The sequence below is a fragment of the Tubulanus polymorphus genome, chromosome 7 (genome assembly GCF_964204645.1).
Source record: "Tubulanus polymorphus chromosome 7, tnTubPoly1.2, whole genome shotgun sequence".
Taxonomy (NCBI): Eukaryota; Metazoa; Nemertea; class Palaeonemertea; order Tubulaniformes; family Tubulanidae; genus Tubulanus; species Tubulanus polymorphus.
In genome coordinates, this window is record NC_134031.1 from 13,479,158 (window position 1) to 13,500,490 (window position 21,333).

The 21,333-nt window shown below is 40.3% G+C and overlaps 3 protein-coding genes across 8 annotated transcripts in view; all 3 read left to right on the forward strand.

The window, feature by feature from the left end:
* The window catches only part of LOC141909360 (pre-mRNA-splicing factor ATP-dependent RNA helicase DHX16-like), a 415,810-nt gene that overhangs the window by 384,060 nt on the left and 10,417 nt on the right, over positions 1–21,333 (forward strand). The gene's annotated exons all lie outside the window — the stretch shown is intronic.
* LOC141909361 (serine/threonine-protein kinase N2-like) overlaps positions 1–21,333 on the forward strand; it is a 70,418-nt gene that overhangs the window by 31,947 nt on the left and 17,138 nt on the right. For 3 of the 4 annotated variants that reach the window (XR_012619702.1, XM_074799802.1, XM_074799803.1), the window contains 11 exons: positions 438–607; positions 1,652–1,699; positions 5,388–5,497; positions 5,692–5,835; positions 6,759–6,834; positions 6,997–7,128; positions 7,222–7,364; positions 7,743–7,930; positions 17,151–17,277; positions 17,764–17,943; positions 18,328–18,479. Coding sequence is in view for 3 of the 4 variants with exons in the window: in XM_074799802.1 (XP_074655903.1) it covers positions 438–607; positions 1,652–1,699; positions 5,388–5,497; positions 5,692–5,835; positions 6,759–6,834; positions 6,997–7,128; positions 7,222–7,364; positions 7,743–7,930; positions 17,151–17,277; positions 17,764–17,943; positions 18,328–18,479 (1,470 nt within the window). In the remaining variant the exon portion in view is untranslated. The remainder of the gene's footprint in view (positions 1–437; positions 608–1,651; positions 1,700–5,387; positions 5,498–5,691; positions 5,836–6,758; positions 6,835–6,996; positions 7,129–7,221; positions 7,365–7,742; positions 7,931–17,150; positions 17,278–17,763; positions 17,944–18,327; positions 18,480–21,333) is intronic. The other variant, XM_074799804.1, reaches the window with a different exon arrangement.
* LOC141909322 (uncharacterized) lies at positions 19,556–20,489 on the forward strand. Its single transcript, XM_074799731.1, has 4 exons — positions 19,556–19,666; positions 19,850–19,942; positions 20,098–20,160; positions 20,271–20,489. Exons 1-4 carry the CDS (start codon positions 19,612–19,614, stop codon positions 20,480–20,482), a joined length of 423 nt encoding a protein of 140 aa, XP_074655832.1. The 5' UTR covers positions 19,556–19,611; the 3' UTR covers positions 20,483–20,489.

The following is a 21,333-nucleotide window of genomic DNA, read 5'->3' on the forward strand; positions in this document are numbered from 1 at the left end:
TATGGTCACCAGGGGTGTTGAATAGTAGAATAACTTAGTATTTCCTTATTAGATTGTTACCAAGGCATATTTTGTTACCATGATTGAATGCAAAGTTGTAGCTCATGACATGTTCTATGATTGTGGTGAGTTTCAAGGTCATTAGGTTTTGCATATGGTCACCAGGGGGTGTTGAATAGTAGAATAACTTAGCATTTCCTTATTAAAATAGTAACGAGGCATATTTTGTTATCTTAATCAAATACAAAATCTTAGCTGCTGACATGTTCTATGATTTTGGTTTCAAGGTCATTGGTTTTTGTCTATTGTCACCAGGGGGCGTTGAATATTGAAATTGTAGATTGTTGAGCATTTGAAACCACTTCCCAAGTGGGCATGGTGTACCTGGACCCCTAGTTGTTTGCTGAACAGAACTTTTTTGAATGATTCAATTTCAGATTGGTTGGATGTCAAGATTTATTAGAGGAGATCCCTGGCCGTACAAGACGCGATAGTTTAGCCATGTGGGGTGCTAATGTAAATGAGTCTAAAGGTTTTATAAAAGCGCGTAGTTTTCATGGTCGTAGCAGCGCAAAATCGTACAACGTCAAAGGCGAAGATTTATCGCGTAAGTTCATATCCTGCATTATCAGAATTGAAGTTTGATAAAGGATTGACCATCCTTTTTTTTGTCAGTTTTCGTCTATTTATCAGTTTTAATCAGTTGTTATTTCTTATTTTAGTTCACTCCTTATCTTAGTCAAATAATGATTTTTGATGATATCAATAATGAAGTTTATCTCACTGTATGGAACACTGTATGGATCTTTGATTTTTTCCCTAATTTCCATCACTAATTGATTACCTACAATCCAGTGGCATATAGTGCAGTCTTGACTGTGGGTAGGTGTGTCTGTGCTGTTTAAGTTTAAGCCATCTGCTGTCTACATATTTGTCTTGTTAATCCAGTATTCATAGGTTCAAATTCTGACGCTCTCCTTGCAATGGGAAAAAGAACCTTGGATCTCCTGCCCTGATAAATATCATTTATTGCTATCATTTAATTGATAACTTCATAAATAGCTGATGATCTGGACTATTCTAGTGAATGGATCCTTAAAGCTGTGAAAAATGATGCTGTGTATATATTTGCTGAAGGTCTGATGAATGATTTGATTCGAAGAAAAAGTCATACCTTCTCTCCGTCTGAAAATAGTTACAGTTTCAGATCTACTGCTATGTCATGACTGCAATTGCCTCAGGAGTAGCGATTGATACTCTTAAGTGATACCATACTACATGTAGGCCTACATGTATATCATCAATGATAATTAACTTGTGATTCTTTATTTAGTGGTATCATGTTTTGGTTTAGAAGTAAGAGATTACATTTGATTTGCTGCATAGAAATTGTTTTGAATTCTATTTCAAGCCTGTAGCCAGGCATCTTCCTTTTGGCAAATGGAACATTTTGTGTGGTTTACATCTACAATTTACATATTTATATATATTATTATACCTGTCTTTATTTTGATGGTACATGCCATGTCAATATGTGAAGATCAGGAAAATATTTGATTTTGATGGTCAAAAGTTCATTCGAATGGGTGAACCCCCTAGCTACAGGCTTGCTATATAATAACGACTGTGTAATGTGTATCGTGTGATCTAGGAAAAACGCTATCACATCATAAACTGTTGAAACGACTGAGTAGATCAGGTACATTTCATACATTATATACATATTGACCAAACGGTGAAATATCGCTTTCGTTATTAATGCTACATGCTTCTTCAAAGAAAATATGCACTTAAACTACCATCGAATGGAATAATTGTGATAGCTTCAAATTAGCAAGTGTGTTTTTATGTTATCACTGGTTTTGATTGTTTTAAGAATTCTGCATGTCTTTTAAAATCTAAACCGGATAGCTCAGGTTCGAGAGCTTCATTAACTCATTGAAGCACGTCTAGGATATCACTATCTCCAAAATAAAAACTAATTGAACATTTCTGAAAGAGGCACCCAGTTTCTTTTATCATAATTCAGATAACCATTGTTGCTTGTGACAACCTTTTCATTTTCAATGAACTCAGCAATTTGTTAGACGTGATTAGGGTTTTTGTCTGTTTTCAGAAACCCTATTGTATTCCTTGTGATTCTTATTTTTTCCCCACTTTTTTCTTTCACTAAATCTATTTCCTATTGAATTCACTGCTCATGCCCAATAACATCATTGCCAATGCGGATATAACAATCTGTAAACATAGGTCAGATTTTGTGTATGTACAGTACTCATTACTAACTAGAACTAGACTTGCGCATTGCAGCCTAAAATACCCTGCAATACACTCTCCCCCAGCCAGAATGTAGTTATGTTAGAATGTCTGGTCAATATATATGCCGTGTGCATTGATAGTTTAGCAAAGCTATTTTCGGTCCTATTCTCGAAGAATGGTCGACGTGAGTAATCCGGAACAGAGCGAAGAGAGTGAGACTTAACTAACAGCTTGGAATACCAAAACTGGAACTGATTTATTTTTACACACAAACTATTCATATTCATTGAGATACGAGACAGGTGGAGACATGGAAAATGGATACAAAAACAAAGGTGACGAGAAGTGACATGACAGTGAGACAAACAACAGTTAATGCATTAGACACAGAAAAACTGTCTCAAGAAAAAGAGCTATTGCAAGTAAACATTTAAACATTAAAGGAATATAGAATATAGTTGAAATGTTTACAACAATTATCATGGACATTTAGTGTTGTTAAATCCTCCCCCACTACGTTCTGAAAGTGTTTGTCCCCGAAAACAAAAGGAAAATTATATATGATTTTATAAGAATATGAATATACACAATCTCTCAGCTGTGGAATAATTATGAATACATATTGATGTATCAAACAGTCAACAGTTATCACTTAATGTCTAAACACATTCCTAACCAGATAATATTTCGTCCCTTCTTATCCCATAACTGGTGGAGGATCCCTAAATCACTCAATCATATAAATTCCATATATCATTGAAAACCGATGAAAGTGGTTGCTGCCAAGTAACACTAAATTCAGCGTACTTTTGCGAAATCGGATCTTGTACTTAAACTTTGTACATTCATTTCGCTGGTTTTTTCGCAGCCATAAGTTTCGGAGGTACACTTGCACATTGAATACCGATATCCACTACTGTTTTATCGGTATTTTGAGATGATTTCATAATGGCAGTACTAATAATACGGGTCTTTAACTTGTCTACCTTTGATTGCAATGAACCGATTGCAATCCATATATCTCTTTCCGTTTTCCTCTGATTGTTTTATTTTTCGCACTAATTTCCATAGCGAGGTCACTTAAATCGTTTGACACTTTCTCAAAATCTTTTCTGAGACGGTTCTCTCGCTCGGATGCAATTTCAAGAAAAATCAACTCACAATTTGTTTGGGTATCAGCATCTTTCGTAGAACAGACGGCCATGACAGCAGAATTCGCGGTCCATGGTTTACACGTTACGCTAGCACTTGACATATGTGTGGGGGCTGACGGCGGAAGATACTTTAGATGTCTTCCATTCCGGATGGTCATTTTCCTGTGTCATTCTTTTGGTTATGAAATCCTGCATTCTCTGTTGATCCCTCCTCAATGTAGAAGCAGGTTTTGTCCAACGTGGTTTCGATTGTGACTGAGAGTGGGAGGTTACAAAAAAATAGCATTGCTTAGATGTGGCGTCAAAGAAAATCCATATCGTCCCTTTTGGGTCATAAAAAAGGTAGCTCCTGTTGGACTTTGGGGGTTTTGGAGTCAGATAAGAATGTTCATAACTTTGTTTCTGGTTCCTCTCTTTAGGTGAGATAGAAAAGGAAATTGTACTGACCCAAGGATGATAATTTCCCGCTTTTTGGTGGTTTCCCGCTTTTTTGTGCTGAGAAATTTAAAAAACCGAGCTTTTCAAATTGTCCAGATCCGTTGAGAAACTGATGGGGGTGGAAGGTTTGCTGTGTCTAGCATTATGTTTTGGCGCACAAAACAGTTCTCATCCCTGTGACTGCTTTTCTGCTTTCTCAAAGGGGCTTTCTATAATTCATAAATTACGTACGCAAGAATTTGCTGATTTAAACCCAACAATTTAAAGCATGATTTACACAGGTGGAAGTGGCTGACTTTTCTCTGTGGCTCTCCTCCCCTTATGAATACGTAGTACTTTATGAATGGCCCCTGACTTAAAACCAACTTGTTATCATGCTCCAAATGTGTAAATTGCAAAATTTCCAGTTTCTTTCTTATTAATCTAGAAGATTAACCAGACAGTCGGCACTCAGGTTTTTAAGCTTACATAAACTATAGCCTTAGTGTAATTTTAAAGCACTTCAATATACTGTGGTTTCAGAGTTTGATGGAATTTGCAAAATTGGAAAAAAAATAATATATGAATATGATATCTTATTGGATGTATTGTATTGAAGTTCTCAATGCGTGATTTTGAACAAAAACATTAGGTTTTTAAAAACATATAAACTGCATTCACACTACGTTGTTTAGAACAGTCTAGATTTGGTCCATCCCTTTTTGGAATGGACTTAATCTGTGTTTCGACAGTAACTGGTTCCAGGTCCATTCCAAATCGTACCCTGTGGTATGAATTCAATTGTGATAAAATTGATTGTAGTTGTAATAATTTTTCATCAAGCTGATTAATTATTTCAAATTTCATTGTACCGGATAAATTGAAAAAATTAATGCATCACAAATTATTATTTATCTTAAAATCTTACGTGTGTTGCTGGTGGAGTATCTTGTTTTATAAATAACAGTCTGGGAATTTCGGGGTAAAATACTCGTGGCAACATCTTAGAGCCAATGATAACTATCTATAGCCAGTTTCAGCAATGTGAATGCGCGTTCCTGGTATGGACCCATTTAGAACGGTCTAACTATTGAAGTGTAAACGCAGCTATAGACGTATAGAAATTTATGCAATTCCTTCCATCAACCACAAAAGATGAAAGTTCTGTGTTGCACACCGTTGAGGTACGTATCATCACTTCATTGCATGATCACTTGAAGTGGAAATCAACGATAAATAACAAAAGACTTTCTAAAATAAGTCTTTTTGATACCCATCAAATTTTCATTTTTGGGACTGTGTGCTGGCTCGCGGTTATAGGTAGGCCTAAATGGTCATGCAATGATGTGATGAAACGTAGAAACTTTTTAAGGTGTGCATCAGACTTTACAGTTTCTGTCCTTAGTTTCTAGGTAACAACAAAAACATATATAATTTCATGTGTCCAAAATTATATGATATATGTAGATATAATTGACGTTCATGTTTACTTAAAATTTTCTATTCATTCACATTGCCTTAAAATGAGATATGACAGGAAAATATTGATATTTTCAGAAGAGGTTATGGCTGTATTGAAAGTGGACAACCAGTTGGTTGGACAGACGCCATTTAAAACATGCAGCCAACAATGCTGGGATCAACGAATGACCATTGATTTAGACAGGGTAACATATCCTTGAATGTTCCCCACCATATAGTGGAAAGTTGTAGACCAAGACATGTTCTGTATTTTTGCTTAGTTTCGACTTCAGGCATTCAAATGATCAGATTATAAGTCTTGGTGTCATGATATTTGTCAATCGTGAGTCGGCCATTGACCGTGGTTGTCGTTTTTCTACTTTTTGTCTTCATTCTTCAGGCCAGAGAAATTGAAATTGATATTCACTGGAAAGATTGGAGACAGATGTGCGCAGTAAAATTCCTTCGTCTTGAAGATTTTCTGATGGGTTATGGCGATGGTATGGTTTTATGTTTGGAACCACAAGGAGTTTTGTTTGTAGAGGTGCGTTATTGATATTAAGTTTGTTGAAGTCGTAGGCACGTAGTTTTTGATTCAGTCACGTTTAAGTCAAAATAAGAGTCTTTAAAATTGATATGTGATATTCTTAACACTGAATTCGTAGATTGTTAAAATCTGTTGAGTCAGAGAGTTTACGTTGTAGCAATGATACAGTCAACTCCACTTAACTTATATATTTAGGCAGGGGTGATTCTTATATGGATTAAGTGAAAACCAGTTAGGTTTTCAATTTCCCACATCCCCAAAGTGGTCATAAATACCTAAACTAAAGCCTGGATATGACTTAAAGAATACCCAGTTACTGAATATAAATTGCTTTTACCATATTGAATATTGACAAGATAAACCCAAAACCTTTGAAAGCATAAAGCAGAGAATGACTTAAATGACTCCTTTTGTTTGAGTGTCGAACCTGAAGAAAACGAAAATCCATGTATCTCCCACTCGGTGAACCAGGCAATGACACTGTTGATCTCAGCAGTACGGATTAACCGGTACTAATTTCAGTAAATGCACCAAAAATCTAGCACGGATTAACCAGAAATATGAGTTATTTTGAATAAAATGAATTGTTTATTAAAGGTTTCACATAAAAAAATTCAGACCTGCTATCATCTACGAAATATGTGAAAGTTCGAGTAAATCTGTTCCAAATGAAGCGAAGTCGACTGTAGTAACAATATCATAGTTAGATGGTCCTTAGAATGATATGATGTAATGTCTTGGTTTTCATGCGTTTATCAAATAGGGATTGCTCCAAGAATACCCAAATAGCAATATTCATTGAGAAGTCAGGCTCAGAAGTCAGGTTTTAGCATTGTGTTGGCTAGGAATGCTCACCATAAAACTTTGTTTCTGGTCATACGTAGTTCCTAAATTTGACTTTGATTTATTTTATGTTTTAGATTGCATTTTTGAATCCAACTATATCTAGAAAACCGAAGCTCCAAAGGCAGAGAAAAATATTCCCAAAACACAAAGGTGCAAATCTTTATTTGACAATACATGTGTATAAATGAAGTCATATATGTAAAATTTATAACAATATACGTAAATGTATAAGATAATTTTCATCATAGTTTATCTGTATTTGAATTGTCTCACCACCCAAATAATGTGATGAGAGTTTACTTGTGTTTATAGGAAAGAATGTTTTTAGGCCTGGCCAGATGAATATCAATGTTGCTACATGGGGACGTTTGATGAAACGGGCTTTACCACAGAGTTGTAATGACCCCAATGCGATAAGTCCTCCAACGGCTGTTACATCTCCAGGTAAAGAAAAGATTATATTTTTGGTGAGGAATGTTGGTGCCAAAAAGTGAAAAAGTTCCATGATGTTTAACATAATGGAATCATGTTTTCAAGGAATCATGGCATCAGATCGTGGTCCACCTATACAGAAACTAAACTTTGAGCCATTATCTCCGAATAATAGAAACAGTCAAATGCCGAAAGAGAAAGATTTGCAAAAATCTCAACGTGAATTGTCACCTGATGGTGAACTCAGGGTAAGTTATTGCAATCACTATCATAAGATCATAGTTGTCTATAGGAAAAAATCTACATGGTACTTGCTGGTCTATATCAGGTAACAATTTCCAAACAGCGAGCTTTGAATCGTCAACAGTTCTCATACTTATTGCTGGGCATTCATTGAGGTCCAGCTCTGTAATTTTCAGAATGATTTGTTTTGATTTTGCCTTGTTTTAAATCAAATCGCGAGTGTTTGAAAGTCGGGACTTGATCAGTCATTATGTTAATATCCTTCAGACTGAGTATGTTGAAACCAGTTTTATAATTTGCAAAATACAGTATTGTGGATTTAGTAGTGTGAAGCTTTGTTTTTGTTTTCATGCATATTTGGTAATGGACATTTTTTATTGTAGGATGCACTGAAATCATTTGACTTCCTACCAGAAGATCATACAGTTTCTGGTGATACGGAGACAATAAACTTGGATAATTTAGAGCCAAGAATCTGTCTGCCACCCGAAATGAGAGATACCACTCCTCCTTTACCACAGGCAGATATTCTAGAAAAGAAACGGCCATCAACTTCATCTGCACATTCTGCGTGAGTTTTATACAACTTATTTGTAGTCTTTCCTGTTACAGCGACTTTCATATGTTATAGTTAGCTCTCTGAATGGTTTCATGAAAACTGCAGAATGCAGTCTGACATCCCTATGCTAACAGTTGAGGCTACAATTATCTCGGTTAGAGCATGCGGCACTGTGTAACTTCTCATCATCAGTCTTCGCCCATAGATAAAAGAAACAGGGTATTTCCGTCGAGTACTTTACCCTTTCCTATGGTTGTTGCCAATATTTTCTAAATTTGGATTGATTGCCAATGGTTTTTCTATACGACCCGGACCTGCGGTATTGCATTTAGCCACCGGCGAAATCTGCCATCTTTTTTCTTGGCGTTCTAGCAGTAGAACGCGTTGGATTTTTTCGCCGTAAAAATCTGGGAATTAGGATATTAGGGAGTTTTCACTCTCATAACGGTGAGTCCGTTCGGTTTGGGGGTTATCCCTGGTTTCTATTTTTCCGTAAGAATTTTATTTACAAATATAATTTGATTGAATTGAATTGAATTTATTATTGTGACAGGATAATTATGCCAGCCCCTCCTAAGGGTCAACATCATGGCGGGGAGGGATGCGGGCATTTGTTTGGCGCCTGGGACAATCACGATTCATGTGCGTCGTGCAGGCGCAAATCCGGTCAAATATGTGCAAGGAGCAATCGTTGCAAGATTTGCGAGGTGTGGTCCGAGGACCTTTGGCTTCGGGCCGATAAGGCTCTTAAGCTAAGAGATCGTCGTCAAGTTGATAGCAGAGATTCGTTGGTTTCGGCCGACGTGCCAACCGATGTCTCTAATTCTGTTTCTAATCGTATAGCGGAGCGGTCGCCGCTTCCCAACTCCGATCACCGGGGAGGAACGCTGGTTCACCGGTCTCCGGTCATTCATCGGTCTCTGATCGTTTACCGGTTCGGCCAGTTCGGCCGGTTCAGACTACATGTTCTGAACTGAGCGCGCTCCGCGATAGTCGGGAACGGCCCGCACCGGTTCGGTTGGTACCGGTCCGGTCCTGGTCAGGCATCGGTCCGGTTCAGGCACCGGTCCGGTCCAGACGTCGTCCGGTTCAAAACATCCGGTTCGTTCATCGTCTGATTCTGATCGTCGCTCCAGGGATAGAGCTCGCTCTCCCGCTAGATCTAGACGCCGTGAGCGAAATAAACGCGCAAGATCTCCTCGCAGATCAAGGTTTGATCGCGAGAGGGACTACGATCGTTATTGTAGGAAGTTTCGCCGTAGGCCTTCTCATCGTTCATTGACGTCGGTTAGCGATGAAAGCGATTCTTCTAGTAGGTCTCGATCCCGTTCGAGGGACTGTCACCGAAGTCGGCATGATCGTCGGGATACTGGAAAATTCCTGACTCAGAAGGATTTTCATGTATTTGGAGAGAAAATTTTAAACTTGTTATCATCATCGCGACAAGTCGCTGCAACCTCTACAACAGGTCCTGATTGTCCGGTTAGAAGTTCGCCAGCCCACTCAGTTCTTCGGAATTCTGACTCTGAATTCCTGGATGCTGCAGTAGGGTCTGATTTCAATCAGGATCCGGTCCCAGAAGCGGCAATTCCTTCTGGGGTCGTTCCTGTCGCGAGCAATTGTGGGTTGCCCCAGATGATGGGGGCTTCCCTGGCTCGCAATGTATCTCCGTCCCGTTCAGTTTTATCCGAACCAGCGGGGGACATGCCATTTAGAGCGATGATAAGTGAGTTCTTTGTCAAGCACGGGGCAACTCGCGCTAAACCCACAGCAGCTCCTCTGGTCGGTGAGTCAATGGAAGCTCATCGCCCTCCGGACTCCGATCTTAACGTTTTACGGTAATAGTCGGCGGTTTCGAAAGAATGGGCTCGATTGGATACGCAATTATGGGGTGAATGTCGGCCTGGAACATTTTCATTTCCCCCTCCAGAACGGGGTATGAAATCTGGGAAATATTTTAGTTCAACCGATCCACCTATAGGCGCATTTCGCTCGGCGTATTACGCAACTCCAGGTGCTGTGGATCACAGTCATAACTGCCTGGATGCTGATTATACTTTGATCAGCCCGGATACTGTTACGGCACAGTCGGGTATTTATTTGCCTAAGTCCGGTTTGGTGGCCATGACGTCAATCCTGGACAATCTTACCAGGGTTGGTTCGTTTCAGGATATGGCACTTAAGGTGTTGACGGGTGAGCTTCGCGAGACTCACGCCGCCGTTAATGCGGGCTCCGACCCAGAGTCAGTTGCCCTAAAACTGGAGGGAATGGACCGGATTATCCAATCTTTGGCTCGGTCTGTTTCGCATGTAATTCCGTTGTCGGTTCGGGGTCAGGCTAATCTTGTGTTAGCCTCCCGTCAGTCAGTGATGGACTCCAGTTCCAAAACTCGTCTACCGGATATGGTGTCCAATGCTTTGCTGAGAGCTCCATTGGGGACGTCTTCACGTCTCTTCTCCGGTTGGTGCGCTCTGGTTTCCGCAGAGCTGAGGAAGATTCGGGAGGTCCAGGCCAAGTCCAACCCCCGAACTCCGTGGAAAAAGCGTTCTGGTCCGACGCCGGCGGCGCAAGGTTCGGCACAGACGCAAACAGGACCATCTCAAACTTCAGCGCTTTCTCAGGCGGCTTCGGATGCCGGTTGGAGAACTAGCGCGCAACTTCAACAATCGTGTCAAGCCTCGTCCAGTCGTAAGTGTTCCGGTTCGTATCGAGGCAAGGGGAAGGCTCCAAAAAGGGGCTCTTCCTTTCGGAAAATCGAAATGAATTCTTGGGAACAGTGGGAGGTTGTCTGCAGCAGGCAGCAACCCACTGGTCCGACCTTTTCGGAGACGGTTGGCCCTCCCGGGTCGTCTCTCGTGGCTACCGTCTCCGTTTCCTAAGGCGACCGCGCCTGACGAGGTCACCTCCCGACATGCGGCCAAAACCAGGTCAGGAGGCCTTAATCTCTCCAGCTCTCAAGGAATTGGCCGAGAAGGAGCGATAGAACCAGTTTGCAACGAAACTTTTCCCGGCTTGTTTTCTCGAATATTCATGGTACCAAAGGCCACAGGGGTCAACGGACGGTGATAGATCTGTCATCCCTCAATTGGCACCTAGACATTCCAAGGTTCCGGATGACCAGACCCAAGGACGTGATTCAAGGGCTCCGTCCGGGTCAATGGGCGGCTTCATTGGACCTGAAAGATGCTTACTTTCAGGTTCCAATTCACCCAAAATCTTGGCGATTTCTCAGGATGAAGTGGAAAGGCCGCCAGTTCCAATTCAGGTCTCTTCCATTTGGCCTCAGTACGGCCCCGTGGGTTTTCACCAAGTTGGTCAAGTCAGTTCAGAAGGTACTTCAGTCAAGGGGTGTTCGACTGTTCGTTTACCTCGACGACTGGTTAATAGTCGCGAATTCGGCTCAGGAATGTCGGGAGGCAATGACCTCAGTCTTGGACTTAGTCCATCAGCTAGGGTTCCGCGTAAACAGGGAAAAATCTCAGTTGACGCCGGCCCAACAGTTCACTTATCTCGGCATGGACTTCGATCTCCGAATCGGCAAAGTCTTTCCGTCTATGGCTCGAGTAGCCAAACTTCAAGAAGCGGGAGTTTCCACAACACCGAGAACAGCTCGTTACTGGTCACGGCTTCTAGGCTCCATCAGCTCCATGGGTCTGGTGGTGCCCTTAGGCCGCCTCAGAAGCAGGCGCTTGCAACAATATTGGAAGGTCTTCTGGTCTCGGTCGAAGGGCAACTGGGAGACCTTGATTCCCGTACCTCCAACCGATCTAAGTCCGGATCTTCAATGGTGGGCGGCAACTACGAATCTTCGGCGCGGGGTGTCACTAGCCCCGTTAGAGGCTCCAGTTCATGTATTCACGGATGCCAGTCACCAAGGATGGGGGGCACATCTGTAGAACCGAGTCAAAGCCGGGAGATGGTCTCGCTACGAGGCCACCAACCACATAAATTTCCTAGAAATGCTGGACGTGTGGAAGGCCCTGAAGTGCTTTCACAGGAGAGTGGAGGGCCACCACGTTTGGTTAGCCACAGACAATTCAACAGTGAGGGCTTACCTTCAGAACCAAGGGGCACTCACTCAGAAACCCTCACAGGTCTGTCGGCCAAAATTCTTCTTTGGTGCCAGACAAAGGGCGTGTCCCTGACTGTGGCACATTTAGCAGGGAAAAGGAACGTGATGGCCGATGCTCTGTCTCGTCGAGGTCAGGCTATTGCGACAGAATGTGTTCTCCACCAAGAAGTAGCCGATCGGGTTCGGGGCATGTTTGGCAATCCACTGCTGGATCTGTTTGCCACCCGGTTCAATCAGAGGTGTCCTCTGTTTGTGTCCCCGTTTCCAGACGCGGAAGTGTGGGGGTCGATGCCTTCTCTCTGGACTGGTCGGGGATGCATGCGTATGCGTTCCCGCCCACATCAGTCCTGCCGCGCTTACTGGATCAAATGGACAGATCAGTCAATTGCAACATAGTTCTGGTAGCACCATGTTGGCCGGCTCAGAAATGGTTCCTACCACTTCTCAACCTACTGTGCGACAACCCCCGGATTCTTCTGAATTTCCCATCGCTTCTGTCTCAGGCGAACTTTCGGCATCATCCAAACAGCCAGTGGTTAAATCTGCTCGCCTCGCCATTGTCCAGCGATCCTTGTCAGCTTCAGGCTTTCAGAACAGGCTGCCTCCTTTATTGCAGGATCTAAGCGGCCATCAACAAGTACCATTTACGATGCCAAATGGAGTCATTTTGCGGATTGGTGTGCTGCAGGGGAAATCGATCCATGCTCAACCTCTGTAACTCAATTGGCAGATTTTTTACTGCACCTATCTGTAGTAAAAGGTTTGCAGGTCATAACTATTAAAGGTTACCACTCTGCGATTTCTCATACATTGCGTGCTTCTGGATGGCCAAATGTAGCAGGGGATCATCAGATATCCCAGCTTGTTGCAGGGTTTTCTATTTCCCGGCCTCGGATACCAAGGATAGTTCCACCATGGGATCTGTCTGTAATTTTGAAGAAGTTAATGGAGGCTCCATTTGAACCTCTTTCGGCAGCGTCATTTGCGAATTTGTAAAAAAAGACTGTATTTTTGCTGTTCTTGGCTTGCTCGGCCCGTCGCTCTGAGATTCATGCGCTTTCAGTCCGACAAGGTCATATTGTCTTTGGGCCAGCGAAGGAATTTGTTTCGCTGCGACCTGCTTTGGAATTTTTGGCAAAGAACCAACGACCAGGCTCGGTTGGGCGTCAATGGCGAATTGAAGCCCTCTAACATCGAGTGGAACCGGGCATCCTGGACAGGACTTTTATGTCCTGTGCGGGCGTTGTGTTTCTATTTAGATCGCTCTGCTTCACGGAGGGGTTCACGGGAGCGGTTATTTATTCCGCTGCTGGATCACATAAAGGGTGATATTTCAAGGGACACAGTGGCCCGATGGGTCTCTTCACTGATCAAGGACATTTTATTGAAGGAGAATCTTTCCTCGGAGGGAGTGGTTTCTCATCAAGTGAGGTCTATGGCTACTTCCTGCGCAGCCTTTTCGGGTGCTCCGTTGGAGGAAGTCTGTCGGGCCGCCTTTTGGAATTCTCCATCGACATTCACGTCATTTTATTTACGGGATGTTTCAGGCCAGTTAGGCTCATTAGCTTCACTTGGTCCTGTTGTCATGGCTCAAGGTGTCCGTTCTTTCCGATCGGACCCTTTAGTGTAGAATATTTATGTTGCATTATCAGGATCACAGGGGGTGTATCCTTGTACATAGTTTGGGCTCATATCTGCAAGTATTAATTTCGCAAAATTCCGGGGGGGGGGGGGCCTGTGGCCAACCGGTCTTCCCTGTGCTACAGTGCTCCATTCCGTGCTTGGGTAAGTGCTCTCTTTTTCCCTCTTACCTTGCGTTTGAGCGGTGGTTTTTCTATCAACCTTTCCCACCATCCTTGTGCTAGGCTAGTCTAGCAAAAACCATAGGAAAGGGTACAGTACTCGACGGGAATATTACAATTTTTGGAACTAAAATTTGTATTTCCGAGTAGTACTTACCCTTTCCTATGGTGGGAATCCCGCCCACCTGCCCCGCATAGCTGTTTTTTTTGGTCTGCTATGACGTAAAAAGATGGCGGATTTCGCCGGTGGCTAAATGCAATACCGCAGGGCCGGGTCGTATAGAAAAACCATTGGCGATCAATCCAAATTTAGAAAATATTGGCAAAAACCATAGGAAAGGGTAAGTACTACTCGGAAATACAAATTTTAGTTCCAAAAATTGTAATTTTTACCCCTCAGTCATAGGACGTGAGGGGTACTATCACCTCTGTCCGGGCGGGCGGCAGTTGTTGTTCTCGCTCTACAGATTTAAGTTTTTGATTGATTTACTTGTGACTCGGTATGTTTGTTTAAGGTGTAGGGAGGATGAGCCCTATCGCTTTTGATGTGTATTGGTCATCCAAGATGGCCGCCACAGTCATTTCGTAGTGTTAAGTAGCCATTTCGGAACTTGTGTTTTATACTGATTTTCTCATCACTTGATGTATGGATTATAGGCATAAGGAGGATGAACTCTGCTGTTTTTAATGTGTGTAGGTCATCCAAGATCCTAATGTCCTAGCCAATTTGGAGCTTGTTACTGCTTTAAGGTGTTGAGTTTTTGACTGATTTTATTCATACTTGAACTGTGGTTTTATGATGGGAGGAGGATGGGCCCTCTTATGTTATGACATTTATAGATCATTGCTAATCAAATAAAGCTACCAATGTATGTGTGAAATATGCATTATGGACCACGTTCTTGTTCTACAATCTTTAGTTTTTTAGCCCACTTGGGACTTTAGTCCAAGCGGGCTATTGCATTCACTTTTCTATTTGTAGGTGCTCAGATGCGTTTTCCCAGCATTTGGGGTCATAAACAACTAGTTTAAGTTCGGTAATTTTAATAGCCTTTGGCTAGAAAGCGATCATCGGCAGTTTACTTGAAGCACTTTTCTGATGGAGATTGGTAGTCCTACGTGCATAAAATAGTTTGATGTTCTTCCATTCATATAACTAGATACAAATCTAGTCAATAAAACTCAGCAAGCCTTTATTCATTTCCATTTGGTAACCTAATGTTTGAAAAAAATTTGGTAATCATGCTAAAAGTTTTTCTAGGGGCATTGAGACTTGAAAAATTGAGGCCACTGTTTCGTTAAATCAGCGGCTGAATGCAGCAGTGTTTAACTGTCATGACCTTCGCGCGCATTGATTTTTAAAATTTTGAACATGCCGGGAAATCCCAGGATATTTATAGGCCTGACCTGAGCAGCGCCGCGCGGCTCCCTGCGTGAGCCGTTTCAACAATTATTGACGTATGTAATAAGTTTTTATGGCATGAAGCGTTAGTCTGACTCACTTTTTATACAATTATTGGCATACCGGTAATGTTTAATGCTATCTGATAGTTTATTAACTATGTCGGCTACAGGGGTGGCTAATCTTTTCATAGGGGTGGACAATTTTTACAGGGGCGGACATGAAAATTAAACATGAAAACCCCTAATGGAGAATACTGCCCTGTCAGAATCAAGATGGCCAACTAGTAGCCATTGTTGTTCACCAAAATCAGCTCTTTTTACGCATTTTTGAAGTCTTTTGAGGGAAATTTTGAAGACCCTTTGATTAATTACCTTGATCTTTTGTACATATATGAAACCCCAAGGGCCCATCAGCATAAGAAAAATTGGGTCGATCAGTCTCAAAATGGCCGTCCTATGACCTTTTTAGTGCCTTTTTAGCTTCCTTATGATTTGCCATCTCTCATTGCAATTTGTGATAGGTATTCTTTGGAAAGGGATGTTTTATACCTGAGACAGGTATTTTTGATCACCCAATTATGACGTAATTGGCGGCCATCTTGGTGTCATTAGTACTCATTCGTAGGTGGGAAAAAGTTTTTCCACATTATACTGATACCTATAATGCATATTGTGTTACTACAATCAATTGGAAAGTTGTAGCCCATAACGTGTTCTATGATTTTGGTGAGTTTCACAGTGACTGCTTTTTGTATATGGCCACCTGGGGGCATTGAATAATACAATAACTTAGTATTTTTATATTATATTTGTACCTATGGATATTTTGTTACCACAATCAATGGCAAAGTTGTAGCTCATGACATCGTCTATGATTGTGGTGAGTTTTAAGGACATAAGTTATTCCATATGGTCACCAGGGGGCATTGAATAGTAGAATAACTTAGTATTTCCTTATTGTATTGGTACCTAGGCATATTTTGTTATCATGATTGCAAAGTTATAGTTCTTGACATGTTCTATGATCGTGGTGAGTTTCAAGGTCATTATGTTTTGCACATAGTCACCAGGGGGCGTTGAACAAAACAATTACATAAGTATTCCCTTATTGTATTGGCACCTAGGGTTATCACAATCACAAAATCTACAATTACAAAATTGTAGCTGCTGACATGTTCTATAATTGTGGAGGTTTCAAGGTCATTGGTTTTTGTATAAAGTCACCAGGGGGCGTTGAATATTGAAATTGTTAGATTGTTGAGCATTTGAAACCACTTCCCAAGTGGGCATGGTGTCCTTGGACCCCTAGTTATTATTTTGTATGACTTGGTATGTGTGTTAACCCTAATAAAACCTAGTGCTTTTGATGCATGTATGTTATCCAAGATGGCCGCCATAGTCAAAGTGAAACCTTTTTTTTGACATGAAACTTACGGTTCAGCTTAGAATCAAATTAACATCGTTAACGTTTATTTTCCGTTTCGTTTACGTTTAAAATGGAAATTGATTGGCGTTTTGGAAAGAAATTAAACGAGTACCGTACATCGTTGTATCGGTTTTAAAACGCGTTTAAATTGCATGTATAATGCGTTTCAACTGGAAGGATAAATGAGAACACGACGCATTCAACATGCAAACGATGCGCATTTTTCGTTAAGTTAATTCTAAGCTGTACCGTAGTGTCGAGTATATTTTCCCTGTGTTTACCCCATTACAATTTTGCATTCTCTACATTACTCTCACTCACTGGCCGAGGGGTATTCTTAACGTATTTCTACGTATGTGATATATTGGTAGTTTCTAACTTGTAGTCTTCATATTCAATGATAGTAATATGCTAGTATCTGTGCGTAATCGAATGGGTGTGGAGAATGATCGTATGATATTATATGATATACCTGGCGAATCAACTCATTTCGGCCATTATTGACATTTTCTTTTTCTTTTTTGCAGGCGCCGCGCGGAAAGTGTGCGATCAAACACTTCTGAAGGTTCGTACATTTCCACGCAATCACAGCTGGGAATGACACTGGATAACTTCCGATGCATCACCGTGTTAGGACGGGGGCACTTCGGAAAGGTTTGTATTCAAATCATAACCACTTGTTTAGCAAATGAGTGTTTAACATTGCTTTCCACATAGCATAGGTTCAATTTAATTTCATCAATATGGTGCCAGACCTATCTACCCCAGAATAACTTGCGCTGCGGAAAACCTATAAATGATACTAAACAGATATATTTTTCATTCGTCATTTTTCTTCAAATTTAAGGCTTATCGATATTTCTATTTCTATAAGTACGAAATGTATCTATATTTACACATTTGCTGCCAATTCCCCGGCCTGTTATCACCTGCCACCATTCTACTCTTGAGATTATAAATTGAGGTTATAAATTATAGCTGATTCTTCTTTTGATTTTTTATATTATCACTCTGGCATCCCAAAAAAGTTCTTGAATGATAAGTTCTTCATCTAGCTAGCAGTGTGCACTAAGTCTGCTACCTCCTCAATGGCCATTCATCTATTCTGAACAATGACCTACTACTATTGATATTTTCCAGGTATTACTGAGCCAATATAAAAACACGGGTGAATATTTTGCCATCAAAGCTCTGAAAAAAGGCGATATAATAGCCAGGGAAGAAGTCGAAAGTTTAGTATCAGAAAAACGAATATTTGAAGTGTGCAATTCGGTGCGACATCCGTTTTTAGTGAATCTTTTCGCTTGCTTCCAAACCGAGGTGTGTATAAGAATGATATTCAATCTGTGATTACTAAAATATGCAGTCTCTATGTGTGCGTTACAGATATACACAATGTTCGTCATAGCAGTAACATTGTGGCAATTGCCGGCTATGTCACGAAATTGTTGCTGACATGTAATTGTGTAATTGGGAGAAGGTCTTTGCAACCAGTTCAATGAAAAGTTATTTTTTATTCCTTGGATCACAAATGACCCATTAAAAAGTGAAGCGTGAACTGCTATAGTCAGATGCCTTAATGGCTTATGCCGGGGTCAAATTTGCCTAAATCATTTTGCAAGTGGAACGAATGTCAGATTTCATAACTTTGTGGTTCAGGTGTTGAGGGAGTTGAAAATTCAGTCAGTGTACCAATATTTTTAGGAACATGTGTGTTTTGTGATGGAATACGCGCCTGGTGGTGATTTAATGATGCATATACACAATGATGTATTTACTGAAACTCGAACAGTGTTTTATGCTGGCTGTGTGGTGCTTGGTCTACAGTTTTTACATGATCACAGTATAGTTTACAGGTATGGTCTTTCCTATTCAGTATTTATTAAGCTGTCATTCACTCTACACTTTTATACGCATGCGAAACTTTAACCGTCAACAGACGATATTTGACCCAACAGTTTCACAATCGATACCTTCATGATGTATAAAACATTTAGTGGCAAGAAAAAATTCCAAATACCAATATTACAACATTGTATGTCAGACAGAAACATCCTTAAGGCCCTTCTCTTTGTTCAGCTTAGCTGCGGGGACCACCTGGCCAGCAAGCTGCGTGAGTGGAATAAGGACACTTTAAAGTTACTCCTTCACATTTTCTCTTTTCTTTACATTTGTCCAAAGTTGCCATCATACTTTGTTATATTGTCCTGGCCTGCGTTTTTCAAAGCAGTGTTAAGTTATCCCTGTAATAAGACTATCCCAGTGTTAAATTTAACTATACCGGTGATTGTTATCACAGGGATAATTTCTCGTTTTTCAAAAGCATTTTACCCCAGTGATAACTATCACCAGGATAAGAGCATTTATCCCAGTGATAACAAAAAGAAAATGGCTGACATTTCAGCCTAATCTCTCACTTCAAGAACTAACATATAGGATTTCTTCACATCACAGGATCACTGAGGCTACACAGTGGTGTTTTCATATATTTTGTTTATCTTATGTCACATATATGGATGTATTATTGCCATGATCAGTCACCGAGCAACCATAACAATGAAAAAGAAATCAATATTTTGTTCCTATATGTCTCTGTACAAGACCACAATTTAAGTCAGACAGTCACAGACACACAATGGATACATTTTCTGAGGAAAAGAATTCTAACCTAAAAAGGAAACGAAAAGCAAATTTTACTTTGTGTGAGCCTGTTATTCTAACTGAAATGGTGAAGGCTAATGAAGATGTACTATTTTCAAAACTAACAAACACTGTAACGAATATGAAGAAACAGAAGATCTGGGAGTCAATTGTCGCTCAAATTAATAGTCTATCTGCGAAAGGACTGTTAGTGAGGTGAAAGATAAATGGAAGCACTGAGTTTCAGGCGCAAAAAAAAGTTTGTCACTTATGAAAAACGATATAAAGAAAACAGGAGGTGGCCCGCCCACAGCGACATTAAACGACACGGATGAAGTAATCTTGGGTATGTTTGAAGACTGTCCTTCTTTTCATGGAATCGATGCCGGTGTAGAAACAGATCGTAAGTTTAATATACAAAAATTAACCCATTATTTTCTTAATGACGCCCTCAAAGAATCATTAAATTTTAAACAGCAATATACAGTTTTGACAGTTTTATATCTTGAAGGCCGAGTTATTTAAACTGCAGTTATTTGTAGTAGTCCGCAGGTAGGCCTGCATGTATTTTATTCATTCATTTCAGGCTTTGACAGTAGGTCTACTATTACCAGTCTACCGCTTACAGCTACAATTTCGAAACACCCAGAATCTGATGAAAGACCAATCTTAACTGAAGGTAGGCCTAGCTGATTGTATTTTTTGTATTGCATATTATATTCTTTCTTATGTAATATGCTATTGTCACATGAATACTATGCAAAATCTACCAGCTTTAGCTTTGTTCCATGAATGTATCAATTCAAATATTTCAATCTTGATTCCCTTTCACAGTACCTCAGCAACTCACTCACGAAACAAGTGACACCACAACATTAAATGACTGCAAGGAAGCAGGTACATAATGTCATGTCGTTCATAGATGAAAAAATGAAATATACAATAAATGCCTTATCGATAAACATGTAATATTTATTGTAACAGTTATGATAAAATTTCATTTACAGATATGGAGGCCACTTCGAACAAACCAAAGATTCCTCAGCAAATCCGTGTAACTCAGGATATGATTCAGCGGGTTCAATACGAAAATCTGAAATTAGATAGTGAAAGATTGCGTTTGACAAATACCAACTTGGAACTTCAAAATGAAAAGATTATTTTGGAAATATATTTACTGCAGCAGCAGAATGGCGTAAAAGTTGTTAATGACCAATGATTTAACAAATGAGATACATGTTTGTCTTATTTTAACCAGCCAACAGGCTTCCAAAATTCATCCGTTCAATGATTATATGTTTAATGATTTTCAGATATTTGTTGACATTTATCAATGAGTTTAATTACATGAATAGATTATATTGACCAGATATGAGCTTTCTTGTTTTCTTTAGAAATCCAAACTCAAAACGCACCAGTTATCTGAAAAAAGTCTGCACAATGTGATTCCTCACAGCATTGCCAATATCTCGTCCTTCATACGGCTCCAACCAAATCGGAATTTGTTGTTGTGGTTCATATTCCACGTCGGGTTCTCCAAATTCTATGGCTAGATTATGCAACACAAAGCACGCCGCAATTACATGACAACAACATGCTGGTTTCAATTGCAGTTCACCATGAAGAACCTGAAAATAATGTATAGCAAAATTAGTATGCTATTTCTCTATAGTTGATTTGATTGTCTGATAGAGTCTCATTCAGTTAATCAACTGCAATTAATTGTTTATCCCCTTGAAGTATGTATCCGTGTTCTTCAAGAAAATAGAAAATTGCGATTTAATCGATGCATCGTAAAAACCTAAAACAAATGTAGTTCTTGAAAAGTGGAAGTTGAATTCTAGTCATAGTTGCTTCCCAGCAATTGGGTAATTTGATAATTACCAAAAAACGTTTTTTCAATTTTCCAAAAGCCATTTCAACTTGTACTCTTGATGATGTATGCGCTCGGTTGTAACGCTCCTGTCCTAGATTACTTGGCCGCAAATATGGTGTCATTAGGTAAGATGAGCAACCATAGCCACTATCACCAATAATCAATCCGTCTTCAAGGGTTCTGTAATTATCTTC